This window comes from Malaclemys terrapin, chromosome 13, assembly GCF_027887155.1.
Source record: "Malaclemys terrapin pileata isolate rMalTer1 chromosome 13, rMalTer1.hap1, whole genome shotgun sequence".
Classification (NCBI taxonomy): domain Eukaryota; kingdom Metazoa; phylum Chordata; order Testudines; family Emydidae; genus Malaclemys; species Malaclemys terrapin.
Window position 1 is genome coordinate 29,017,666 of NC_071517.1, and position 27,174 is coordinate 29,044,839.

General features: G+C 54.5%; 1 protein-coding gene across 3 annotated transcripts; it reads right to left on the reverse strand.

Moving 5' to 3' along the window:
- Nucleotides 1–263: 263 nt before the first annotated feature.
- On the reverse strand, nucleotides 264–26,050 carry SH3BP5L (SH3 binding domain protein 5 like). Of its 3 annotated transcripts, XR_008447005.1 has the most exons (8): nucleotides 25,451–26,050; nucleotides 21,923–22,006; nucleotides 20,814–20,939; nucleotides 20,326–20,348; nucleotides 13,035–13,144; nucleotides 11,143–11,732; nucleotides 8,739–9,412; nucleotides 7,264–7,838 (listed from the first exon to the last, which is right to left on the reverse strand). XR_008447005.1 is itself a non-coding variant. In XM_054048262.1 (7 exons), exons 2-7 carry the CDS (start codon nucleotides 7,254–7,256, stop codon nucleotides 1,812–1,814), a joined length of 1,107 nt encoding a protein of 368 aa, XP_053904237.1. In that variant the 5' UTR covers nucleotides 7,257–7,838; nucleotides 8,739–9,376; the 3' UTR covers nucleotides 264–1,811. The 3 variants fall into 3 exon arrangements, 2 of the variants coding, with proteins under 2 accessions (XP_053904237.1, XP_053904238.1); XM_054048262.1 differs by lacking the exons at nucleotides 11,143–11,732; nucleotides 13,035–13,144; nucleotides 20,326–20,348; ... (1 more) ...; nucleotides 21,923–22,006; nucleotides 25,451–26,050 and adding exons at nucleotides 264–2,186; nucleotides 2,771–2,944; nucleotides 3,584–3,745; nucleotides 4,117–4,245; nucleotides 4,805–4,867 and having other exon boundaries at nucleotides 7,053–7,838; nucleotides 8,739–9,376; XM_054048263.1 differs by lacking the exons at nucleotides 8,739–9,412; nucleotides 11,143–11,732; nucleotides 13,035–13,144; ... (2 more) ...; nucleotides 21,923–22,006; nucleotides 25,451–26,050 and adding exons at nucleotides 264–2,186; nucleotides 2,771–2,944; nucleotides 3,584–3,745; nucleotides 4,117–4,245; nucleotides 4,805–4,867 and having other exon boundaries at nucleotides 7,053–8,051.
- Nucleotides 26,051–27,174: the final 1,124 nt, after the last annotated feature.

Sequence of the window (27,174 nt, forward strand, 5' to 3'; positions counted from 1 at the left end):
CCAATATCCCCCTCTAGTGGATAACAGCCAACTCCTCCTGCCAGCTAGTGGAGTTAATCCTTGAGTTTGCAGAATCTGTACAGAGAATATGAAGCTTGAAACAGTGCTGAGTCGTTACAAAAAACAGCCACTGCATGAACACAGCTAAACCTGGAGTTGTACCCAGGTCACATGAGAGTTCTGGGAACTGGCTACAATATTGTGTGGTTGCAGTGTGGACAATCCAGGATTGCATTGAATCATGAGACAGAGACAGACAAATCTCCATGGGGCATCTTTACTTTAAATAAAATATGCAGCACAGCCGCTCACTCATACAGATCCACTGGGCTGCCTCAAACTGGCAGTTATCATCACAGCCACAGCAGAGTGAAACCACACCAGGGCACAGCAGCAACAGTCCCCCACCAAGAGGAGCATCCATCACAGAGAGGATGCAGCACCAGCTCCCAGGAGACCACAGTGGGTACAGATAAGCCCAGAGTGGGCTCCGGGATGGAGGATATGCACAAGGAGCTCCCACTCCCAACTGACACCAAACCCCCCCATCCCCACACCAACTAGTGCAAATTACTTTCCACGCAGCTTTGACACTTATTTGTCTCAATATAAAGGAAGATTTGAGGGGGATTTGACCTAGGAAATCTGGAGGAACAGGGTTAGGTAAGAGTACAAGGAGCTGTCCAGAGTAAACCATCTGGTGCCACCTGCTGGAGGGGGAAGGAATCAGCTCCTTGCCACCTTTTGGGTGAAGGTGCTCTGCTCACAGGGCAGACTCCAGGCATCTTTGAGCCCAGCCGCCTGTGAGCAGTGGGGAAGGCTATACAGTTTGCATGGGCTGCTCCTGTAATCTCTGCCACTAGGAGATGAACCTCAGGCACCAAGCACCCACATTTTCAAAGAAGCATCCCTATTACATTGCAGGAGGTGAGCAAGCAACCCACCCTGTGAGCACTGCAGGTTCCACTTGATAGGCATAGGGAACTGGCCCAGTCTGTGTATGCACTAGGAGAGTGCATTGGCTCCAGGCCATCTCTATGTCTCAGCAGCAACTTTCACCAGCCTGTGGTTGTGGACAAGAACTAGGCTGTAGCTATCAGAAAGCTGACATCATAGGGCCCTCATTCCATAGCTCCCGCCCTGTCCCCTGGGATGTACACATGCAGTAGCCCCAGGCCAGGGCCTGCCAAACCCCCTCCCCCCAGGAATGTAGTGTCAGACAGCAGCTAGTTTCGCTTCTCCCTCCCCTGGCCCAGGACATGTAGCAGTGCTGGAAACCAGGTCAGCGAAGGCAGCAGACCAAATTGTGGGCATAAAACCAGAGGTGCTGGTGTCTCTGCTCTAGGGAGACCCTGGCTGTCAGCACACAGCACTCAAGGGAACTGGGTGCTCTGATCAGTGCATGCTGGGAGTGGGGTTTGCAGGTAACACTGCTCCAGCAAAGAGCAGTGTCTGCTCCTGGCTCCAGCATGGAGCCCTACCGCAGGGGACCCAGAAAGCCCTTCTGGCTGGAATCAGCAGCCTCTAAGCTACTTGTGTCAGTACAACAATACCCCCTGCGAAGTGTAGTGTCAGAGGTCACCCAGTGCAGTGTCAGAGGGCACTAACTGGGCAGGGGGAGGAGAGGATGAGCAATGCCCTCTGGGAGGTGTAGTGTCTTTGTCCCCCCCTTAGGAAGCAGGGGTGCTTCGCAGAAGGCTGCCCGCCCCACCCCCCAGTGGCGCAGTGTCCAGCCACAGCATTCCCTCCTCGCCTGGCTGGCACAGCCCCTTCCGGCTGGGCTTGCCGAGGGGAAGGGCCAGGGAGGTGGGTTAGAGGCTGACGCTGCGGTGGTGCTTGAACTGGCTCTGCCCGCCCCGGCGCTGCTCCTGCTCCTCCAGCTCGTCGCTGTTGAGACTGGTGGCGTCCGACAGCCCCAGCAGATGCTCCACAGAGTCAAACTTCTGCAGGTCAGAGGCAATGGTCTGCAAGCTGAGCATGGAGAGTGTGTCCGTGGGGGGGCACTCGGCGCCCAGCCCAGCCCCCGCCTCTGCCCCTACTGGAGAGGCCCGGCGTTGGATGAGGCGCTGCAGCCGCCGGGCGTGGATCTGCTCACTGATCTGCTCCAGGTTACGGAGCGCCACCGAGTAGCGCATTTTGGCTTGGGAGACCCGCTGCTCCAGCCCTGTCACCTTGGCCTTGTGCTCCTGGGGGTTGGAGGACATCAGCAGTTACACAGATCCCTGTGCCGCCACATAGCACCCCCAAACCCTCCCTGCCCATCCCACCTCTCCACTCCAGCCCCCTTGGCCTTGTGCTCCTGGGGACGTGTGGGGGGGGGGGCCGCAGGGAGGCAAAACCAGGATAGAAAGACACCCCCATCTCCATCCTATAAATTCAGTCCACCCCTTGCATGCTAAGCCCCACCCCCACTCTTCCTCGCAGTTATCCGCACATGCACCCCATCCCTCTCCAAACCCAATCACAGCCTCACATCTCTCCCTGCTCCCCTGCCCCGGGCCCCACAGCCAGCAGAGGGCAGCAGCCATGAGAAACCCCATCCCTTCCTGGGTAGGGAGCAGCAATACGTGCCACCCAGGGCATTGTGAGATCTCAGGGGGTGGGTACATCTCACCCAAGACGCACACACACATGGCCCTCAAAGCACTGACACCAGGATCTTAGCGGGGGCGGGCGTGCACGTGTCCCGGCCCCCCTTGGGGATGCCAGGATATCAGCAGGGGTGTGGGTGTGTGCACCCCAGGATCTCAGTGGGGCTGTAACGCCTCACCTCGAGGATCTGGTTGAACTGGGCCTTGAGCTCGAAGTAGGGCTTGCTCTTTACGATGACACGCTTGAGGGATTTCTGCAGGGTCTGCACCTTGGCTTCAGCCTGCTGGCAAAGCCGGGTGACGCGCTGGTGCTCCCGCTCGCTGTGCAGCCGCTCCTCCTCCGCCTCATTCACCTGCAGCCGGAGCAGGACGACACGCAGCTCAGAGCGGGCCCCCGTGCCCACCCAGCCTGTGCCCCCACATACACACAAAGCCTTGCAGATCTCAGTCACCTCCATCCACTCCCCACCCTCCCACGCACACCGCATCCAATTCCATCACCCCTCCCCGTCCGTCCCTGCCCAACACGGACTCAGGCAGTCACCTCCCCCAGGGGGTACAATCTACCACCCCCCATTCTCTGTGCAGTTGGTATGGTCCTTGTGGCACCGGCACCCCCACCCCTCCTCTGGCAGATGGCATCATCATTTGGTTATCGCCTCCACCATGTCCCTGAGCTCCATGCTCCCAGCTCTCACCATGCAGATGGCAAAGTCCTCCTCCCCCTGTGCCCAGCCAGTGTGGTCCCCCAGCTCTCCCCTAGCAGGTCGCATCATCAGCACCTCCATGTGGTTGATATAATTCCCCTGGCCCTTGTGATTGGTATGGCTCCCTGGTCCAGTCCCCATGTCTGACTTTCCCAATGGCATGGTTCTCCCCGCTCCCCATGCTTCGTACAGCTCACTCCCTCCCTCCCATATCTCACCTTGCAGGTGGTGTGGTTCCCCCTCTACGTGGGCAGTACAACGTCCAGCCCCACCCTGACATCTCACCTTGCAGGTGGCATGGTTGAGCATCTCCTGCCAGGTGGGGTCAAGCCGGTTCTTGTCGGCCATGACGCCCTGTTCCGCCACAAAGACCATCTCACGGGCGGCATTGTGCATGCTGACCGCCCGTTCGTACCGCAGCGCTGCCTTCTGCGTCTCCTGCTGGGCCTGCGTGAAGGGGAGAGGAAAGTCAGAGAGAGAGAGCGCGCATGGCAAGGGACTCCTGCCCCCTCTCCTCTCCCAGAGCAGGGATAGAACCCAGGTGTCCCGACTCTCAGCCCCCATGCTCTAACCACTAGACCCCCCACTCCCCCTTCAGAGTTGGGAATAAAACCCAGGAGTCCTGGCTCCCAGTCCCCCCGCTCTAATCACTAGACCCCACCTCTCTTCCATAGCAGGAACAGAATCCAGGTGTCCTGACTCCCAGCCCCTGCTCTAACCCAGTCGCTCCTCAGGGCCAGGACAGAACCCAGGAGTTTGATTTTGGCATGTCTCAGGGCGGGGGCTACACCAGGCAGGGAAGACGGGAGCATTCACACCTCCTTGGCCAGGCGACGGGCCTCATAGTATGGACGCGCTTTCTCGATGCAGTTCCCCAGCTGGGAGCCCTGGGTGTTGAGCTTCCTGGCGGATTCAGAGAGGATCCTGCGGTATGTGGTCCTGGCTTCCTGCAGCGGGGAGGAGAGCAGTAGCATTGGGGCCAGCATTGACGGCCAGGGGAGAGCGCCCACTGCTGAGCCCCCACCCCACTCCTTGCAGCACAGCACCCCCTAATGCTGAACTGGGGCCAGTACTGACCACCACGGGAGAGCACCCCCTGCTGAGCTCCCCGCCCCACAACCTGTAGCACAACGCCCTCTAGCGTCACACTGGGGAACTGGGGCCAGCAGTGATTGCCAAGGGAGAGCACCCCCAACTGAGCCCCACTCCGCTCCCTGCAGCACAGGCCCCACACTGGGACAGACTGTCAGAGAGCACCCTGGCCCCCTTAGCTTTGCAGGGCAGGGGCTACGGAAGCAGCTCCAAGGGTCACTAAATGCCCAGTAAGGGCTGTGACCACCCCAAAGGAAGAGACAGGCTCACTGGCCCAGCACGGAAACAATCGGTGAGAGCTGCAGGGTGTCTCTGAGGCCTGGATAGGGCTGTAACACGAGGCTGGTCGTGGCAGGGTCATGCTCAGTCCGAGGCACGGCGGTCAGCCCTGCAGGGAGCCCAGTGCTCACTCACGTCCAGCTGCAGTTCCACCCGATTGATCTCCTCATTGGCCTGGTTGAGATGCTCCAGCTCCTCCTGCAGGGGGGAGGCAGAGCATGAGGCTTAGGAACCCGCCCCAACACCACACCCTGCTCAGCAGGACAGCGCCACCCTGACGGGTCTCCCCTCCCAGCCTGCGAGAGCCCCTCCATGCAGCCCTTCTGCTCCCGGCACAGCTGTGAGGGATGGCACCATGAACAACACAGCGCGGCCTAGTGCACAGAGCATATTCCAGGCTGTGCCACTGGCCTATTGGGTGACCTTGGGTAAGTCGCTTCGCCCCTCTGTGCCTCATTTCCCCATCTGTGAAATGCCGATACATTTGTAATCCACTTGGATCTGCTGGTGAAAAGTGCTAGATCAGAGGTGGGGACCATTGTGTGTACCTGTTCTGAGGAGACAGGACAGGGCTTTGTGCCAGGGACTCATGCTCTCTGATAGTAACGTGCCTCTGACACACAACATGTATTATGGTCATGGTTCAGGGCCGCATCATGCCAGGCACCATGTACAACACCTGCAGAAATGTAGATGTGCTCCCAATTAGACAAGAGACAACGGGCTGAGAGAGACTGATGGGGAGCACAAAGGAACGATGAGTCACTTTCGATCAGCGTGATAGCAGCCGCAGCTCCTAGCCAATGTTGAGCGTCATGTAGGCATCGTGGCAAAGGAGGCACTTGAAAGAGGGCAGTGAGGTAGCTTTGTGGGTGTTTATGGGAGCTGCTGCTCCCCCTCCTCCAGACAGGGGTGGCATGGCAGGAAGCAGGGAGGTGCCGCTGGGAAAATCTACCAAACAGGTGATGAAGGCTGATGTCGCTGGCAGAGTGGAGGCTGGGCTCCACATCTCGATAGCGCGGGGGGGATGATAGATAGGGCCATGAAAAGCCTTAAGACAAGCGATTTGTGTGTGATGCGAGGGGGAGCCAATGGGGAGCTCGCAGAGAGGGGTGGAGGGGTCACAGGAAAATGATCTTTGCAGCAGCATTCTGAACAAACGTAAGCTGGGTAAAAAGATGGGACTGGTCCCAGCCAGGGAGGAGGATGCTGCAACAATTGAGACGCGAGACAACGAGGGCCTGGCCAAGAGACCTAATGCACTCAGAGATCTATTGACGATCAGAGCTGGATAACTGCACCCGTGCTCTGCTGTTCCCTGAGGCGGCAGGATGGGCCCCTGCACTAAGAATTCTGTATCTCTGATCGTGACCTGAGTCACGTACATTATGGTAGCCCCTAGGGGCTGCATTGTAAACTCAGATAAAGAAAGACAGTCCCTACTCTAAGGCGGACACAGACTACAAGGGCTGGACTATAGGATCTCCAGAGGTCCCTTCCAGCCCTACAACCAGGATCCTAGGAAGGCTTTTAACTCCACCAGTTTAGCATGGGCTGCAGTTACAGCTGCTTTGTCTTGGAGTCCCAGGAGGTGTTAATTAGATCAAGTGAGATAACAGGATCAAAGGACACCTTTAAATCCTGATCTAGACAAAGCCTTAATCCGATTCAAAGATGTTTTATAAATCAGTTCAATTTAATTCAGGACTTGTCTATTATCCTGGTACAGCTACGCCAGTGAACCCCCACATGAGGGCATGCTAGTCCAGAAATAAAAGTGACTGTTTCCTGATATTTACTTGTAAGTAATTATTCTGGGATGAGTGTTGTTGTAGAGCAATAAGGGGGGGGGTGAGGTAATATCTTTTATTGGACAACTTCTGTTATTCTGTGTTAACAGGCCACTTCACCTTGAATGGCCCCTTAGAATGTGTGCTAACTATGTACACTCAACTATCCCTTCAACCTTGTAGTTAGCTGTGACACTGGGAGTACCTTTCCCAGACCCGAAGAGCTGCATGTAACTTGAAAGCTCGGTCAGTCAAATAAAAGATATTACCTCACCACCTTGTCTCTCAAACTTCTGGAAGAAAGTCATTTTTATTCCAGAATAGCATGTCCACACAGGGAGTGATATAGACATGCTACAGCATGATAATTATTTCACTATAGCTCTGCTGGTCAACTTCTCCATGTAGACAAGCCCTCAGTGAAGAATCAGATTAAGAAAAATTGTTATGAACTGGATTACAAGTGTCCACACAGGAACTTGCACCCAAACTAATCCCCCAAAGACAGGTTACTGCCTTCTGTAATGGGAACTACTCACACCCACACCAGTGACCAATGGCATTAGAGGAAGCCAGGTCCAGCCAGCCCTCACCTGTATCCTGGGGTCCAACTCTTCCTCCACATCTTCTTGGTCCATCGATGGGATTTTGGTTTCGTCACCACTGCAGACATCCTCGGGGATAGGAGCCCTGAGCTCCTCACCCTCCTGCGTGGGTGTCCGCAGCTCCCCAGGAGGCGTCTGGCGCCCGTCCCCCACGTTCATGCCCAGAACCAGCCGCTGGTCTGAGTCCCCCATGGTGGGGCCCCCACAACACTCTTCCCCTTGGCAATATCAGGTCTCCCTCAGCAGGCAGGCTGCAGGTAGAGCCTTCACAGGGACGCAGGCATCCTAGTGGTGGGCCCATCCACTGGGTCACACCGACACCCGAGCCATGAGCAGGCAGGAAATTGGGAATGGTCGCGGCAGCCCTGGGTTACAGCAGGAGCTTGGAGAGTGGCTGGGGCATTGAGCGACAAGGCATGAGAAGATATTCAGGGATCCACTGCAGCGGCGCTGGAGGAGATATTAGAGATGGACGTCCCTCCTCGTACCAGCGTCTGAACCACGTCTTGCTGCCCAGTCAAAGGATGGGGCAATGTGCTAGCTCGGTCCCCCGGAAAAGAGAGAATTAGGACCACAATCAGCAATCTGAGACAGAGACCAAAGGCCAGGAAGGGGGCTCGGCGAGGGGGTGGAGAAGAATCTCCAGTGGCAGAGAGCCAGAAGCGCCTCCACCCCCCACTGCCAGCCCCAGCGAAACCCTGATGAGAGCCGGTCCTCGAGTGTGAAACCTGGAGAACTGGGTTCCAGCTGGATCTGCAGAGATAGGAGAGGGGGCTGGAAAATAAGCAGCAGACAGTGAATCAGGCACCACTCTCTATACCAGACACCAACAGAGTAAGGGGGACCCTCGTCAGCACCAACATTCCCCACCCGAGACACATACACACCCCAGACAGAAGGGGACCCGGTCACCTTCAAATGACACAGAAGAGTCACCAGGTTCCCACTTCACCCTTGCCCCATCTATTGCTACTTCCCATAAAGCACTCTGCATCCACCCCACAAATCCATCCTGCACCCATCCAACCGCCCTCCCCCTGCCCCAAAGCACCCAGCAACCATTCCACTGCCCCTTCCCCAATGCAAACTGCACCCACCCCAATGTCCCCTATGCCCACACCACCTCCGCACCTTGCACTCACTCCAATGTGCCCAGCAGTCATCCCACTGCCCATTCCCCATTGTAGCCTGCACTCACCCCAATGCAGCCAGCACCCCCCCACCTTCCCCCCACCCAATGCACCCAGCACCCATCCAATGGCCCTCTCTCCCTGCCCCAATGCGCCCAACCATACCACCGCCCCTTCCCTAATGCAAATTGCACCCACACACGTCCCCTGCGCCCACCCCTCCCCCAATGCAGCCAGCACCCATCTAACAGCACCCTGCAGCCGCCCCACCCCAATACAAAGTACAACAACCTCCTCTCCAACGCAAGCTGCCCATTCCCTGCCACCCTTGCACCCAACCAAACGTTCCCATGCAACCACCCCTCCTCAAATCACCCCACCCTCCCCCATCGCGAACTGCACCCACCCAAATGCACCCTGCCCCAAACAACCTCTCCGCTACCCCCTCCCCCATGCACCACGGGCCCTGGTCCCGCCCCCAGGGGGCTCAGCTCGGTGCACAGGGGCAGGCACCCCCGGGGTGGGGACGACCTGTTCTATTTACCTCCTACTCTCCAGGCTAAGCGACTAGCCGCAGCCCTCCCCTCCCAACCCAACAAGCCCAAGCGGAAGCGGAACCGGAACCCGCTCTCCCGGGACACCCTTTTCCCCATCCGCATATCTGCCGTACAACATGGCGGCTCCCATGTGCGCAGCACCCGGCCCCGTTCCTGCCCTCAAACTGCCCTCGGGAGGGAATAGAGCGAAACATCCCAGGAGGATCAGATAGATCGCCCGGCTCAATTCTCACCGAGGTAAATAAATAATCTCAAAGTGAGAGAGCGAGTAGTCACACATGAACGCCACCATCCTGTATCTATGGTGGATGCCGCCATCTTGGGTTACGGCCCAGAGGAAGGGAAAATAACATCCAGGGACTCTAGGATGCCAGCTGTTTACCTCGCCCTCTGCTCCTGCCGTAATGCAAGATGGTGGCTACAACGAGGGAAGAGAATATGGCGGCGCCCATAGCAGACACCAACATAGCCTCACCCATGACTGCTCCCGTATGGCCACGTGACCCACCCGCCCCAGCGTTCTCTCCTTGGAAGGGAAGCCAAGGGCTTGCCTGCTCGCACGTTCAAGCTGGCGGTGGAGATATAGTGTGCCACGTGGGGCTCAGCAGCCAATCAGAGATCCCTGCGGGCTGTCCCATCTTTATCCAGGGGGAAGAGCTATCTGGAAGAAACCATTTTTTTAAAAGTAAAAATAATTAGGTATTAATTAAAAATAAATAAATAAACAAAAGAGACAAAATCACTCCAAAAACCCATGTTCATTTTCTGGGGTTAATTTATTGTGAGGTTTTTTTCACAGCCATTGGCCACATAAAAGCAGTGGTCATAGTTGCTGTGGCAATGCCAGGTTGGTCCATGCTGTGATGGTTTCAAGGTAGGGTTACCATATGTAGGGTTACCATTCTTCCGGCTTTTTTGAGTTAAAAATAGCGTTCGGGGGGAATTTGTAAATGTCCGGATTTCCTAGGGTTACCATATTTCATCAATCAAAAAAGAGGACGGGAGGAGCCCCGCCCTAGCCCCACCCCCCATCCTGCCCTAGCCCCGACCCTCCTCTTCTACTCTCTCCCACTTCCCGCCCCCCTCAGAACTCCCAACCCTCCCCCCACTCCTTGTCCCCTGACTGCCCCCTCCTGGCAGCCCTGCCCCTAACTGCCCCCCAGGACTCCACCCCCTACCTAACCTCCCTGCTCCTTGTCCCCTGACTGCCCCCTCCTGAGACCCTCCCCCCATCCTAAGTGGCCCCCTAGGACCTTACCCCCTACCTGTCCCCGACTGCCCCAACCCTTATCCACACCCCCACCCCCACCCCCAGACAGACACCAGGGACTCCCACGCCCCATCCAACCACTCCCCACCCCCTGGCAGCCCCCCCCCCAACTCCCGACCCATCTAAACCCCTCTGCTCCCTGTCCCCTGACTGCTCCCTCCTGGGACCCCTGCTCCTAACTGCCCTCCAGAACCCCACCCCCTACCTAAGCCTCCCTGTTCCTTGTCCCCTAACTGCCCCCTCCTGAGAGCTTCCCCCCACCCTAACTGCCCCCCTAGGACCCTACCCCCTACCTGTACCCTGACTGCCCAAAACCTTGCACCACCAACCCCCAGACGCCCCCCCCCAAACTCCCGACCCATCCAACCCTGCTCCCTGTCTCTTGACTGCCCCCTCCAGAACCTCCCTGCCCCTTTTTTGACCCCGTGGCCCCCTTACCGAGCCGCTCAGAACAGAGTGCTGCGTAGCGGGCAGCAGGGGAGGGGAAGCAGGAGCAGGGGGAGGAGCTCCAGACTGCCGGAGGCCCGATGCGAACGGCTGTCCGGCGATCTGCGTATGCGGGGGGGAGAGGGGGAGGGAGAGAGAGGAGGGGAGTGATCTCAAGTTGCAGGGCAGAGGAAGGGGAAGCGGAGGAGGGGCGGCGAGTGGCACTATCCGGCCGGCTGCCCTGTCAGTCGCGCACGCTCTGCATGGGGGGGAAATCCGGACATTTACAAATTCCCCCCGGACGCTATTTTTAACTCAAAAAAGCCAGACATGTCCGGGGGAATCCGGACGAATGGTGACCCTAGGATTACCCTAGGGTGTGGTCGGGGACAGGTAGGGGGTAAGGTCCTAGGGGGCCAGTACGATGGGGGGAAGGTCTCAGGAGGGGGCAGTCAGGGGACAAGGAGCAGGGAGGTTAGGTAGGGGGTGGAGTCCTGGGGGGCAGTTAAGGACAGGGCTCCCAGGAGGGGGCAGTCAGGGGACAAGGAGTGGCGGGGAGGGTTGGGAGTTCTGAGGGGGGCGGGAAGTGGGAGAGAGTGGAAGAGGCAGGGGCGGGGCTAGGGCAGGATGGGGGCGGGGCTAGGGCGGGGCTCCTCCCGCCCTCTTTTTTGATTAATGAAATATGGTAACCCTACCATACGTCCGGATTTTCCTGGACATGTCCGGCTTTTTGATCCTCAAATCCCCGTCAGAGGAATCTGTCCCTCAATCTCTGACCTATTAATGACCAATGGGGTCGTCTTGTCCTTGGTGTAGAAGAAGGGGAAAATTTCCTCCGTGAAAGAGGCGGTGAAGGTGTAGAGATGGGCCAAGGACTCAGCATTGTAAAAGGCCACCTGCCCCTCCATGTAGTCCAGGTAAACCCCAACCCTGTGAAGCCTCTCGTTGCAGTACACAAGGGCCAGGGAGGTGTTGAGAGCCCAGTATTTGCCCATGTGCATCTCAAAAGTCCAGAAGCCATGCTCAGGTGTGAGTCTGAGATGTCCCTTCCTCTTCACTGACTTCCTGGCCACCCCCACAGCCCAGCAATCAGCATCCCACACCTCCACTTCCCAGTAATATCTGCCAAATGAGAACCCTTCATTGGCCAGGACGCAAGGAGCTGTGTCGAATCTCTCGTGGTTGTTGGGCAGGTCCTTCCGCTCGTCTCCAAGATGCACACTCCTCCTGTCACTGGACAGGACAAGCTCAGGGTTGGCTGTTTTAGGATTCAGAGTCACCTCCACTGGACAGAGAGAAAGAATGTGTGATTAGATAGATAGATAAAGGGAGTGTATGCAACTGGGCTGGGGAAAGAGAAGAAATCTGATTATTGCAAGGAGAGAAACATTACTTAGAGAAAATATAAGATGTCCCTACCTACTCCCGCTAGATGTATATCACATACTGAGTTTTTCCAGGGGCTGCTAGCTCTGATCTGGCTCTAGAGTGGGGGCATTGGCTGACTTGGGGGTTGATGTGATACAGGACCTTTCCCCCGAGGTGTCAGTTCCAGTGTGGCGGAGCTGGCAGTGACTTGAAGCCATTCCCATTGACAGCTTTACCGGCATGGGTAAGACAAGCAGGTGGGTAAGAACATAAGAATGGCCATACTGGGTCAGACCAATGGTCCATCGAGCCCAGTATCCTGTCTTCCGACAGTAGCCAATGCCAGGTGCTGCAGAGGGATATGAACAGAACCAGAAATCATCAAGTGATTCATCCCCTGTTGCCCATTCCTAGCTTCTGGCACTCAGAGGCTAGGGACACCATCCCTGCCCATCCTGGCTAATAGCCATTGATGGACCTGTCCTCCATGAACTTATCTAGTTCTTTTTTGAACCCTGTTATAGTCTTGACCTTTACAACAACCTTTGGCAAAGACTTCCACAAGTTATGTGAAGTACTTCCTTACGTTTGTTGTAAACCTGCTGCCTACTAATTTAATTGGGTGACCCCTGGTTCTTGTGTTATGTGAAGGGGTAAATAACACTTCCTTATTCAATTTCTCCACACTAGGTTGTTTTTTTCCCCGCAGAACTCTATCATATCCCCCTTAATGTGACTCAGTCCTTTTTTCTGGATGTGATTCTTAGTTCTTTTTCCATTGGGTCCCAGAGGCCAAACTGTCCTGTAACCCTCTCACCCACCCTGAAGGTTGAACCAAGGTGGGACAGCATGAGGGAAGCTCACCCTGGCACTGCCCATGCCCCACATTTTGTGTGGACTAAGGCCTAGTCCCCAGGGCTGTGGGTGAAGGGGCCTCTCCCCACCATTCAGTTGACATTGGGAACGTGATGTGATTGCAGGGGTACAGCATGCCATATGGCTTCATCCCCCTGCATTTCCTTCCACAGAGCCCCTTGATGGGGCAGCCTGTAGCCCTCTGATTCTCTTTGGGCCAGGTCCACAGTTGGTGCAAATCGCCACAGCTAGCAACACCGGGCCAATTTACACCAGACCTGCAGGACCTAGCCCCGCTTGCTGTCACGCATAGGCCTAGCCACAGCGGCGAGAGGAAAAGGAATGGGATTCGCTCCTGCTTCACCTCTGTAACCTATCATCTGTATCCTCTGGACGCTGTTCAGCAGCGGCAGCCGGCAGTCACATGGCTCCGGCGACTGCGAGCAGGGCTTCGAGAGCTTCTCACTGCCAGACCTGCAACCCACCAACAGAGGCATAGTTAGAGATCACTGAGCCACAGGACACTGGGAGCGTGGCCCCAGCTATCTCCTTCCTGGGACTGTAGGGTAAAGCATGCCAAGCCACTGGGCTCCCATGGTTTCCCTTGGAACAATCATCATGAATGTTGTTATCCAGCCTGAATGGGCCTTTGCCCAGTCTCAGGCCTCGGCTACCCTACAAAGTTAGGATGGTGTTAGCTGCCTTACATCAACCCATTTGTGCATGTGTCTACACCTAAACTGGTGTAAGCACCCCATTAAGCCAACACAATAACACCAGCTTCCCAAGTGGTGTTGATGTATGTAGGCTAATGCAGTAGAAATGTAGACACTGTGTTACCTATGTTCACCCTAACAGTCCTCCAGCAACCATCCCAGAGTGCCCGATACTCACCGCTCTGGTTGCAATGGTGAACTCCACTGCCCAGGGGTCATACAGGCCGGAAGCCCCCCATCACCTTTAAAGCCCCTCGAATTTTTGCAATGCCTTTTCTTGATTATCCAGCTTGGTGAGCCCACCTAGCAGCTCTCCATTGTTTTATGCAACTGCCCAGCTGACCACATGCTGGCTACATGCTTCAGACATGCTCCAGTTTGGGGTAGACAGGAGATGAGGCTGTGCAGGCACAGCTACAGACCAGACATAGAAATGTGGACATCTACAGGCAGATTGCAAGGGGGATCCAGGAGAAGGGTATGACAGGGACCTGCAGCAGGACTGTGTGAATGCCAAGGAGCTGCAGCAAGCATATCAGGAGGCCAAGGAGGCCAACAATCGATGAAGTTCCAAGCCACGGACATGACGCTTTTACAAAGAGCTGCATGCTGTATTGTTGGAGATCCCACCAGCACCCCTCTCACTACCATGGATACCTCCAAGGAGCCCAAGTCACAGATGTCTGATGTGAAGAGCGGGGAAGAGGAGGCGGACAAGAAAGAAGAGGAGGAGTATGGAGGACAGGTGACTGGGAGGACCACCTATGCCGTGAGCCAGGACCAGTTTGAGACTCCACTGCAGTCTAGTCAGTCCCCAGGTCAAGCATGGCCTAACCTTGGGTATAGTGATGGCACTGCCAAATTAGCAGGACACAGCTATGGAATTTTCATTAATTGACTCATAATAGAAGAGGTAGTGGTACAACAAAGAGAGCTAGAGTTGCTGTCTGCTTTTCATTTTCATTCTGTAGAGTTAGTCAAGGAGGCCACACGGAGCAGTTTGCTTGTGTACAAAGGGATGTCCCTTGAATCCTCCTGAGAGATCTCAATGAATCGTCCATGGAGGTTTCTGGGGATAGCAGCCTAATTTCTGCCTCCATTGTATGACACTTTCCCAAGTCAGTTGGTGATAACTTCAGCAGGCACCATTGCCGTAAACTACCTAGCGACATATGTACCTGGGTGACTTTGGGGCGCCAGCAGCAGCAGCTGTGCTCCCTGTGCCTTTGTTACCCTAAGGAGTGAGATATCAGGTTAAATCACCACCATCATCCTCCACCTCCTACCCCCATATATCCAGACACACAGGCATGCACACAGGGCCAGATGTCCAGCTGGTGTAAATCAGAGTTACTGCATTGGAATCATTGAACCCCCCTGTGGGTCCGGGGACAGAATAGGCCCACTACTCCTCCAACATAAGAGGCGACTAAAAGGGCGCTGCCTGGAGAGGGATGGGCTCCGTCAAGTTAGAAATTTGCCCAAGACACACCATATGATGAGCAAGTCTACGATGTCCATACTGGATTGATCACAGACTGGGTTAATAATGACCACGCCATCCATCTCCCACCAGAGCAGACATGACAAGTATACTACTGGTGTAACCCCAACAAAGAGTATCCATGGAAGAGATAACATCACCATAGCCGCATGGAATGTAAGGACATTGAGACAAATAGGGAGGTTGAAAGAACATATGTATGAAATGGAACAATACACCTGGCATCTTCTAAGAATCTCTGAGGTCAGATGGAAGAACTTTGGAGAGGTACTAACAGAAGAAGGCCATATATTCTATTATAGCGGAGAGGACAAACATGTCAACGGCATAGGATTTCTTGTGCACAAGATATCAAGAATTTAGTATTAGGATGCCGCCCAATATCCAGCAGGCTTATTTCCATCCATCTAAAGGCAGTACCATTTAATATCACAGTGGTATAAGTCTACGCCCCTACAACAGACTATGATGATGAGCAAACTGAAGATTTTTACAATCAGTTCCAAGACATCATCACAGGAAAGATATCTTGATTGTACAAGGAGATGGGAATGCTGGGTACTGACACACAGGCAGATTGGCAAGATTATTGTGGCCCTTTCTGTAATGCGGTAACCAATGAGATAAGATTGAGACTTTTGGAGTTTGCCAGCTATAACAATCTGGTTCTTGCAAACACATTAGGAGAACATAAAGCATCCAGATGAGACAATCAACATGGCACACATCTAATGGTCTACCTCACAGCCAGATCGACTACATAATGTTGCAAAAACCAATTTTGTTCTGGGATTAACAGAGCTAAAACAAGGAGTTTTCCCAGTGCTGATATTGGAAGTGATCACGACCTTGTGATGCTAAATTTTTGGCTGCAGCTAAGGAAAATTGTCAGCCCAAAGTTCACCAGAGACTGAAACATTGCAGAGTAATTCCAAGCAATGATCAGTGGAAAATTTGCCCCGCTGCTTGCTCTAGAGCAGGGGTCTCAAACACACAGCCCGCGGGCCACATGCGGCCTGCAGAGTTATTTCCTGCGGCCCGCCATAGGCGCCAACTCCACCAGCAGCCAAGCTCCCCTCACTCCCACCCTCCCTTTCTTCCCCCCTCGAGAGCGCCATGTCCCTGCTCCTCTGCCTACCTCCCAGCGCTTCCCACCACCAAATAGCTGTTTGGCAGCGCTTAGGACTTTCCAGGAGGGAGAGGGGAGGAGCGGGGACACGGCACACTCAGGAGAGGAGGCGGAGAAGAGGCGGGGCTGGAGTGAGCATTTGGGGAAGGGGTTGGAATCGGGCAGGGAGGGGGTGGAGTTGGGGCAGGGACTTTGGGGAAGGGGTTGGAATGGGGGCAGGGAAGGGGTAGGAAGAGGCGGGGCAGGGGTGGGGCTTCATGGAATGGGAGGGAGTGGGGGCGGGGCCGGGGGAAATGGAGGGGACTTTAACCAAAGTAATTCTAAAAGTAAATGTGTGTTTTGTCATTTGAGTGAGGTGCATTACTGAGTATTTATATTTTATTAAAACCCCTTTTTGCATTACAGTTTTTAAAAACTTAATACGTTGACTTTTAATAGCATACTATATTACTCTTCATTTTTTTCATTTTTGACTATACTTTTGTATCGTATGAAAATGTTTCAGTGATGCAGCCCTCGGGCCAATGTACTAGTCCTCATGTGGCCCTCATGGTGATTTGACTTTGAGATCCCTGCTCTAGAGGAAGACGTAGAAACAATGACCAACAATTTCAATGCTGTAATGAAAGAGGCAGCAATGGACATCCTTGGGAAACATCGTAAGAAGACAAAACCATGGGTCACAAATGAAATACTACAAATGTGTGACATTAGAAGAGAACTTAAGAGAGATAAGAACAGCATTGAGGGAGCTGATAAATACAGAGCGATTGGCAGAAATATCAAGAAAGGAATGAAGGTGGCCAAGGAGATGTGGATTGAAAAACAATGCTCTAAAATTTAAGAGTATATTAATTATAAAAATAGCAAACGAGCCTTCCTGGTTGTAAAAAATCTGATGACGGAAAGATGGACCAAAGATAATGCAATTCAAGACAAAGAAGGGAACAGTCTTACAGAAGAAAGGGACATCATCAATAGGCGGACAAACTACTGCTCTGATCTATACAACCACCAGACAAATGGAGATCCTAGTGTCTTAGCCCAGATTCAACAGAGGAGGACAACTTTTCAATACTATATGAAGAAGTGGAGACAGCTGTGAAATCACTCAAGAAAGGAAAGGCTACAGGTATTGACGAATTGATGAAATTCAGAGGAGAATTGATGAAATTCAGAGGAGAAATAGTAATAGATGAACTCACCAATATCTGCAGCAAAATCTGGCAGACCGGTGAGTGGCCTTCCATGAGGACACAGTCACTAATCATCACTCTGCCAAAGAAAGGCAACCTGCAATTGTGTCAAAATTACCGGACCATAAGTTAGGGTGACCAGACAGCAAGTGTGAACAATCAGGACAGGGGTTGGGGAGTAACAGGCATCTATATAAGACAAAGCCCAGAATATCAAGGCTGTCCCTATAAAATCGGGACATCTGGTCACACTACCATAAGCTTAATTAGCCATCCCAGCAAAGTGATGTTGAAAGTCATATTGAACAGATTGAAGCCACAAGCAGAGAATATCATCGCTGAAGAACAGGCTGGCTTTCATGCTGGAAGAAGTACTACAGAACAGATTTTCAACCTTCGTGTTCTATGTGAGAAGTACTTACAACACCAGCAGGACATCTACCATGTCTTTGTTGACTTCAAGAAGGCGTTTGACAGAGTATGGCGCAAAGCTCTCTGGGTAACCATGAAGAAGTACAATGTTGGTCATAAGCTTATTCTTACCATTAAACAACTGTATGCCAAGGCCAGCAGTGCAGTTCTCGTCAATGGCACAATAGGAGAGTGGTTTCGCACCACTGTTGGAATCCGGCAAGGCTGCCTTCTTTCACCCACACTGTTCAACATCTACTTGGAGCGCATAGTGACTGATATCCTAGAAGATCAGATATGCACAGTCAGCATTGGGGGGCGAACAATCTCAAATCTTCGGTTCGCTGATGACATTGACAGCCTGGCAGGCAGCGAAGATGAACTTGCCAACCTTGTGAAAAGATTGGATGAAAATATGTCATGGAAATCAGTGCAGAGAAAACCAAGCTGATGACAAACAAATGTGATGGGATCAGCTCACATATAACTGTCAGTGGACAAGAGCTGGAGACAGTGAAACAGTTCAAGTATCTGGGGGCAATCATCATTGATGAAGGATCCAAGGCAGAAATTCCAGCAAGAACTGCGCAATCAACAGCAGCAGTGGCAAAGCAAGTGGCTCAAGCCAATTTGGAGGAATAAGAAAATCTCCCTCGAATCCAAACTGAAACTGCTGCACGCATTGGTCATCTCCATTTTTCTGTATGCGTGCGAGACTCTTATGGCAGAACTAGAACAGAAAATACAAGTAGGAGAGATGAGATACTTCCGTAAAATCCTGGGCATCTCCAACTTCGACCACGTCACTAATGAATAGGTCCACAACATCATCACCCAATGCGCTCGGTCATATGAAGACCTCCTGACGATTCTGAAGAAGTGCAAGCTGAAGTGGTACCGCCATGTAACAAGATCACCTGGCCTATCCAAGATCATCCTCCAAGGGACAATAAATGGGAACAGAAGAAAAAGTAGACAGAAGAAGAGATGGATTGACAACATAAAAGAGTGGACAGGAATGGACTTTGTGGAGACTCAAGCATTGACACACAATCGTCAGGGGTGGAGACAATTGGTTGATTGCTCATCAATGACGGTGCCCCAACGACCAATGCGGTTATGGGAGTGATGATGATGATGATGCATTGGAATCAATGGAGCCAGACCCCCTGCTGGTGGGAATTGGCTGTAGCTCCATTGGAGTCAATGGGGCCAGATCCCTTGCTGGTGTCAATCAGGATTACGCCACTAGAGTCAACGTGGCTGTGCTGATTTGCACCAGCTGAGGATCTGGCTCATAGCTTGGGCCCTACCAAATTCATGGTCCATTTTGGTCAATTTCAGTCAAAGGATTAAAAAAATTGTAAATTTCATTATTTCAACTATTTAAATCTGAAATTTCACAATGTTGTATTTGTAGGGGTCCTGACCCGAAAAGGAGTTGTGGGGGGGGGTCTCAAGGTTATTGTAGGGGGGTTACAGTACCTTTACTTCTGCGCTGCTGCTGGTGGTGCTGCTGCCTTCAGAGCTGGGCAGCTGGAGAGCAGTGGCTGCTAGCAGGGAGCCCAGCTCTGAAGGCAGAGCCGCCACTGGCAGCAGGGCAGAAATAAGGATTGCATGGTATGGTATTGCCACCCTTACTTCTGCGCTGCTACCTGCAGAGTTGGGCCCTCAGTCAACAGCTGCCATTCTCTGGCCGCCTAGCTCTGAAGGCAGCAGCGCAGGAGTAAGGGTGGCCTGGTATGGTATTGCTACCCTTACTTCTGTGCTGCTGCTGGTGGGGTGCTGCCTTCAGAGCTGGGCACCCGGCCTACAGCCCCTGCTCTCTAGCCCCCCAGCTGTGAAGGCAGCACAGAAGTAAAGGTGGCAATACTGCAACCCCCCTAAAATAACCTTGTGACACCCCCCCGCTACTCCCTTTTGGGTCAGGACTCCCGATTTGAGAAATGCTGGTCTCCCCCTGTGAAATCTGTGTAGTATAGGGTAAAAGCACACAAAAGACCAGATTTCACAGGGGGAGACCAGATTTCACGGTCCATGACGCATTTTTCATGGCCGTGAATTTGGTAGAGCCCTACTCATAGCTTAGAGAAGCACCTATAAAATGAGATGCTATTACCTCAAGGCCTTCCTCCGAGGGCTTTCACTGGGTTCAGACACCCACAAGGAGTAGCTCTTCCAAGCTCTCCCAACACCTTGACTGATCCATGAAAACGAGACTGGTCAATGAGCAGAGTCTAGTCCTCACTCCCAGGGGCAGGTCTCCAGATTCTGCAGCTAATGGTGCTGCCCAGAAAATTCCAAGTAGCAATGATCCACCTCACTCAAATTTGTGATAGCAAATTGGCTGGGCATTGCTATGTCTGCCCAGTTACACCATCGTGGAGTGCTGAGACAGCACCACCTATTTCATCCCAGAATCCACAGCTCAAGAAACCTCAAAGGGCAGAAGGAGCGCCTGCATCAAGGGCTTTTAGCCAGTCAAGACTATGTCCACATGCTCACATCACATCATCTATCTATCTATCTACCTACCTACCTACCTGTTCCTTCCTCTGGAGCATCTGGATAGATAGAAACCAAAGTGATAGGTGCTTTATAAATACCAAAAATAAATAGCCAGATCTCTGGTTTATGAAGGTTATTAGGGGTTGCATGTTTTAAAGGATTGTTCTGTCTGAGAAGGGGAGAGTCCTTACCTGCTCAAGATGATATTTTCATCCTGCACCAGATGAGAGAGAGAGGAAGAAAGAAAGTCAGGTTACATTGTAGGTTTTCCTTTTCTCATGTTAAGTAAAATTCTTCCCTTCCCTCTGGTCTTGCCTTTCTAATGGCTTCCAATGCATGGGGTTAGCCTGGCCATGGAGAGTGCCCCCTGCCCTGCTCCCTGCACCAGAGGCCCCCTAGTGCTACTCTGGAGCATTAGGGCCAGCCCTGACTGCCAAAGGAGAGTGGAGTGCCCCATGCTGATCTCTGTCCCTGCAGCACAGGCCCCCTAGCGCCGCACTGGGGCTTTGGAGCCAGCACTGACTGCGAGGCCCCCTGTTGAGCCCTCTCTGTCCCCACATTGCATTAGAATCCAGGGGACAATTCTGAATAGACATTGGCAGCCCTAGAGAGAGTTGGGGGTCTCCCCAGGAGGGCTTGTCCCTTGGATCTGGGCCGTGACTCTGTGTTGCCATCTCACCTGCTGCTCTGGGTCTGGCTCCTCTTTCCTCTCTTCCCCCTCCTCCCTTGTGCCATTCCTCTCCTCCATCTCCTGCAGCTTCTGAAGGATCATCTGCTGCCCCTCCTGCAGGAAGTGGAGCAGGTGCTGCAAGGCAGATAGTAAGTTGTCAGCAGCGCCTGCTTGGGGGTCTCAGTGCTGCACTGGGGACACAGCTCTAGAGAGGTTCTAGGACAGAGCTGAAAAACCAGGGCGTAACCAGAGCTGACCAACCTGCTTAAAACTGGGAGTTCAGATGCCCAAGGGCTACAGGGGAAGAACCTGGAAAGGGTCTAGTGGGGGGTGGTGGATAAGCAACCAATGTGAGCTCCCAGGGCGATGCTGTGGAGCAAAGGGCTAACGTGATCCTAGCCCAGGGGGTGGGCAAACTTTTTGGGCCGAGGGCCACATCTGGGTGGGGAAATTGTATGCAGGGCCGGAGCAGAGGGTTGGGGTGCGGGAGGGAGTTTGGGGTGTGGGATGGGGCTCAGGGCAAGGGATTGGGGTAGAGGAGGGGTGCGGAGTGTATGAGGAGGCTCAGGGAAGGGGGTTGGGGTCAAGGCTGGCTCTACCATTTTTGCCACCCCAAGCAAAAATAAATAAATAAAAAATGCTCAGACTGCCACAGCCCGAACTGCCAAAGTGCAAAAAAAAAAAGCTGCCCGGACTCTGTTGCCCCAAGAATGGACGGACTGTCGCCCCTTAGCATGTGCCACCCCAGGTTGGGGTGCAGGAGGAGTGTGGAGTGCAGGAGGGGGCTCAGGGCAGGGATGCAGACTGCGGGAGGGGGCTCAGGACGGGGGTTGGGGTGCAGGAGGGGTGCGGTAGGGGACTCAGGACGGGGAGTTGGGGTGCACAGGGGTGCAGGAAGGGAGCTCAGGGCAGGGAGTTGGGGGGTGGGGTGCAGGAGGGGTTTGGGCCTCCAGGTACCTCCCCCGAAGCTCCCATTGACCACGGTTCCCTGTTCCTGGCCAATGGGAGCTGTGGGGGGCAGTGCCCGGGTGTGGGCTATTCAGCCCTGGGATGTGCAGGGCTGCCATCACAGAAGTCAAGGAGCTAGACGTGGCTAATGGGGTGATAGGGTCACCTGCCTGTTGCATTTCTCTGTCACGTGGGAGGCTCAGCACGATCTCCAGGTCCCTCTTCAGAGTCTCTAGACGCTGCCTGAAACTCTCCTGGAGGCGGAAGAAAGTCTGGTTAGTGAACAGATCCATCCCACTGAGCATCGGAGGCAGAGAGAGTCTCTGGGATCTCCAGCTGGAGGTGATCTCAGCTGGGCAGGGATTCTCTCACTGTGTCTGGGCAGCACCTGGCACAGGGAGGTGCTGATCTCAGATGAGGCTTTAAGTGCTACTGTAACATGCATAACAATAAACTCTCCCATTGTTAATTTCATGCCATTCCTTCTAGTTTATTCCCACCCTCCAAATAACACCTCCCCCTCCTTGGTCTTTGCAACTCTCGTGGTCCTTGTCCCCTCAGCTGGCACAGATTTTTGTTCTTTTACTCTTTCCTTATTACAATCCAATCCCTGCCACACCCTGGGTTTCACAGCACTAACATCACTGCAGACCTTATATATGCACCTCCACCCCAGGATCATGTCTGTCCTGTAATGGGGAGGCCTCAAAGGGAAAGCTGAAAGTGCAATGCAATTTGGGACAGCCCCTTAGGGCATGTCTATGCTGCAATTAGACACCCAGAGCTAGCCTGTACCAGCTGACTTGGACTCAGACTAAGGGGCTGCAGCCCCAGTTCTGCAACCCCTCCCTACCCTACCCTACCCTGGGCTCTAGGCTGAGCCCAAATGTCTACACTGCAATCAAACAGCCCTGTAGCCCGAGCCAGCTTGTGTAACACTGACAGATCCTGGTCATCAGTGGGCAGGATCGAACCTGGGACTGCTGAAGCTTAGTGCATGAGCCTCAACTGCATGAGCTAAAAGCCACCTGGCACTTAGCTAAGGCTGTAGAGCAGACTCATTAATCTCTCTCTCTAAGTGGTCTTGGTGCCTCTAGATGGGACAGAACATCATACCCAGGAGATGTGTGGGTTACACTTGCTCAGGCCAGCCATGTGTTTTTAATTGCAGTGGTGACATAACCTCAGAGCTAGTCTCAGTGGCGTAGCCAGCTTCTAAGAGGAGGGGGAGCAAACATAAAAAAGGCGCCCCCCCCTGGCTTCTCCTCTGGCCACGCCCCCCTTGGCTCCTCCTCCGGCCGCTCCGTGCCCCCCCCTTGGCTCCTCCTCCGGCTGCACCGCCCCCCCCCCCCATGGCTCCTCCGGCCCTGCCGTGCCACCCCCCATACCCCCCCCCTCGCTCCTCCGGCCGCGGCTGCCGGCCGCCATGCTGCGCCCCCCTGCTCCTCCAGCCGCGCCTGCTGCCCCCCCATGGCTGCGGGCCGCACTGCGGGCTGCCAGCCTGCACCCCCCTCACTCCTCCAGCCGCGGCTGCCAGACACGGTGCGAGCCGCATGCCGCACCCCCCCCCCCCGCTCCTCCGGCCGCGCCCGCTGCCCCCCCATGGCTGCCGGCTGCGCTGCGGGCCGCCAGCCTGCACCCCCCCTCGCTCCTCCGGCCGCTTTTGGAAAGGCGGGGGAAGCGGCTGCTTCCCCTGCACCCCGCTAGCTACACTACTGGCTAGTCTATACTAGAAAATTAGATTGACCAAGCCTCAGGGGTGTGAAAAATCCACACCCCCGAGCAACATAGGGCATGTCTACATTACACCCATAAGTCAACCTATGTTAGGTTGATTTACAGCCACCACAGTAATTACTGTGTTTTTTCATGTCTACACTGCCCTCCTTCTGTCAGTGCATGTCCTCACCAGGAACACTTCCACCGACCAAAGAGGGGCAGCGTGGGGGGCTGAGAACCAAGACTCTCAGCTCCATGCAGCTCCGCACCACGAGCCCAGCTGCCCCCTGGGCTCTTGGCTCCCCATTCCTGGCCGTCAACATGTGAGATCAGAGACAGGTGAGCTCAAAGGGGGGACTCCAATCTCACTTCCCCACTGTGTGCTGAGAAGGGAATCAGGACAGCAGTGCAGGGAGCTGGTGTTTACACAAAGCCACAGGAGCAGCTAAGGGCCAGGGGAGGTTGGTCCCTGGCACTGAGGGACGATTTGAGGCCCAAGAGGAAAGAGTGGGGACCAGTGTGCGGTTTTGCTAGTTTCTGTTCCCAGTCTCTTTTACATGAATTGTGAACTGAATAGAAATAGGACTGAAATGCAACCTCTACAAAATGTACCTAGTGTTAGAGCAAAAGATCAACTATTTGCCTATAAGCCCAGTTGTTATATCAGGAGCAACGACTGTTTCTGCAAAACACCCGCTGCAGCCTTCTGTGCAGCAAGATTATGTGATAACACAAGGCGGCCAAACCACCAGCCTAGGTGAGACAGACAGGCACTGCTATTTCAGTCTAACATATGCCTCAGAGTGGGGGGCGGGGCGAAGCGGGTGCTGTGGAAAGAAGTGATGAGTTCAAGCAAATGTTAAACCACATCCTGTTATGTATCCATTCCCTTGCCTCTCTCAATCTGCATACAAGGCCTTTTGAAATGTTCCTTCCGCATACACGTATAAGGTATGCATGCTAAGTTGTTTGTTGCTAGGTATAAAAAGGTTTGCTCCACACTTGTAAGGGGCTCTCTCTCTGGCATTAGCCGAGGAGAGCGTCCACTCAGCTGACTGGTCAATAAAAACTTAAAGCCGTCTTCTAGACTCCTGTGCCTCCTTGGGGTAATTGGGCAGCTCCAGGGGGAAACGAGCCCATTTGGCTAACACGAGGAAACAACATAGAGGATCAGAGCAGTGGCCCATCTAGCCTGGTATCTGCCCCTACACACACACCCATCCCCCTCCTCATTGCCCCAGATCAGACCCATGGGCCCATCCTGCCCGGTGCCCTGTCTCTAAAAGTGGCCAGTGCAGAGCATTTCAGAGGAAGGAGCAAGAAACGCCACACTGATTTATCTGTCTTTCATACTTGCCCTCTGCCTGTCTCTCCAATCTCCACACATCTCCCCATAGCCCTCTAGCTCTCCGATCTCCATCCAGCTCTGTCTAGCTAACCAAGCTCCACACACAGCCCTCTGCCCGCCTGCCTGATCTCCGCACAACCCCCTTTGTCTGTGTGGTCACTCACCTCCCTGCCTGTGGTCTTGGACTGCTCCCTTCCCCCTGCTAATACAAGTTCAGTGCTAACCAGCTGTGAAACTCTGCACAGCTTCTCTTTTCCCAGCCCCAGCTTGGAAGTGGCTGCAGTTATGGGAAACTCCCTGAGTCTTGGGCTGATTTCACAACATGGAATGTACCAGGTAACAACCTCATCCCAGCTGCTCGGCTGGGCGGGGAGTGCCCCATGGCTGCCCCATTCCAAGTGGGGGTTGGGGTCACGGCATGGGGCTGCAGGGGACCTGATGTCAGGGTATGCCTCAGGCACCAAAATTGCCTTAATCCATGCCCTCTAAGCTCGGTGAGACCCCTCCCAATTGCCACTGGGTCCCCCTCCAGCCACCAGCCTTCCCCTGGTGATCTCAGGGCACAGAATTGCACCACCCAGCCATGGGGGCGCTCACTCCCTCCGGCTGCACTGAGTTCTCACTGTTTTACCTGCTGCCCCTGGGGGTCCTTCCCCATGGTGGAGTTGGATGTGGAGCGCACATCCTGGGCCTCATCCTGGGAGAGGAACCGCTGCACAATCTCCACCACATTGGCCAGCGACTTGTTCTGGCGGAAGCTGCGCTGTCGGAAGGAACGGCGGCATAGGGGGCACTGTCTCGGCTCCTCCTCCTCCTCCACCCTGTCCCAGTGCTGGATGATGCAGTCCTCACAGTAGTTGTGCCCGCAGTCCAGCATCACAGGCACCTCCATGTACTTGGTGCAGATGGAGCAGGTAACCTCCAACTGCAGCTCCTGGACCAGGTCGGACCCAGCCATGGTGGGAGCTGTACTAGGGGCGAGTGCACTTCTGGGATCCCTGTAGAGCTCTGGTCAGCTCCCTGGCACGGCACTCAGCACCCTGCCCCGCTGGGACCCCTGCAATGTAGCTTCCTGACACCCAGCACCCTGTGCCTCTGATCCCTGCAGCCCAGCACTCCGGCACCCAGCAATGTGCCCTGCTGGAATCCCTTCACCTCAGCTCCCTGGCATCCAGCTCCCTGCCCTGCTGGGATCCCTGCAGCCCAGCTGCTGAACAGCCACATACATGCCTTGCTGCTGAGTCTGTGTTGACAGGAAGCGGGAGGTCACTGAACTACGCTAGTGAACTGAGGGGTGGGGCATGTGCATAGTGGTTTGGCAGCCATGGAAGAGCCAATCCCAAACCCCAAGGGCAGGTAGCCAGAAGCAGATTAAGATTGACTGGGGCCCTGGGCACAAAAAATATTTGGAGCCTCGCACCACTTCAGCACCCAGCCCAAGGCAGGTGGACTGTCTGGGACTCCCTACAGCCACCTGGGACTCCATGGGTGGCTCTTACTACAGCCTAGGGTGACCATAAGTCCTGTTTTGGCCAGGACAGTCCCATGGACAGCGAGTATCATAGGCCAGGGGCGGCTGAGCTTCCCCACACAGTCAGGTTTGGCCCCGCAGATGCTCCGCCCTGGGGCCCCAGTCCCGTGTCCTGCTCTTCCCCCCTGGCTCTGCCCATGCTGCTCCTCTTCCTGCCCTCACTCAGCCTCTCCCCTGAAGCTGGCAGGGGCTGGGGTGGGCGGGCTGATGGCCAGGGTCTTGGGGCAGTTGGGCCAGTGCTTAGGCCAGCTGGCAGGCCGGGGTGTGCCAGCCGGGGCAGCTGGGACGGGCCTGCCGGTAGCCCAGGAATCAGGCCAGCCAGCAGCCTGGGGCAGCTGGGGAGGGATGGCCAATGGCCTGGGCCAGCTTGCGGGCCGGCACTGGGGGTGGCTGGGGTAGGGCTTCTCCGGCCACTTAGGGTTAGGAGTCTTGGGGCTCCAGTGGGGAAGGGGGGTGGGGTAGAGGTGGGGCCTTGGGCAGAAGGGGTGGGGCCAGGGGCTAGTCTCCCCAAACAGGGGTTCACAGGCTGCCCATGGACAAAACTCTGGCCCTTTTTTTAAGCCCTGCCCCAGATATCCTGACTATTTTGGCAAAACTGGATCAAAAGCTGATCATCAGTTGGCAAGAGGAAATGGGACAAATGCCCAGTTTTGCCAAAAAAGGGTGTGGCAGTAAATGGGGGGGCATGGGAGGGGTGAGCAGTGGAGCAAGTGCGGGGGAAGAGGGGCTTGAGCCAGCTCCGCACAAGGAGGGGGGCCTCAGGCCAGTTCCATGCAGGGTGAGGAAGGAGGCTCAGGCGGCGGGGGGGAGGGAGGGGTGGAGGC

What these genes read in the sequence shown, in the direction of transcription:
- SH3BP5L (XM_054048262.1), bottom strand. Translation starts at nt 7,256, where the DNA reads ATGGGGGACTCAGACCAGCGGCTGGTTCTGGGCATGAACGTGGGGGAC. An exon ending in GGGTGGAACTGCAGCTGGAC is followed by an intron (nt 4,246 to 4,804) that starts GTGAGTGAGCAC and finishes TCCCCGCTGCAG; the next exon opens with GAAGCCAGGACCACATACCG. An exon ending in AGTTCAACCAGATCCTCGAG is followed by an intron (nt 2,187 to 2,770) that starts GTGAGGCGTTAC and finishes TCCAACCCCCAG; the next exon opens with GAGCACAAGGCCAAGGTGAC.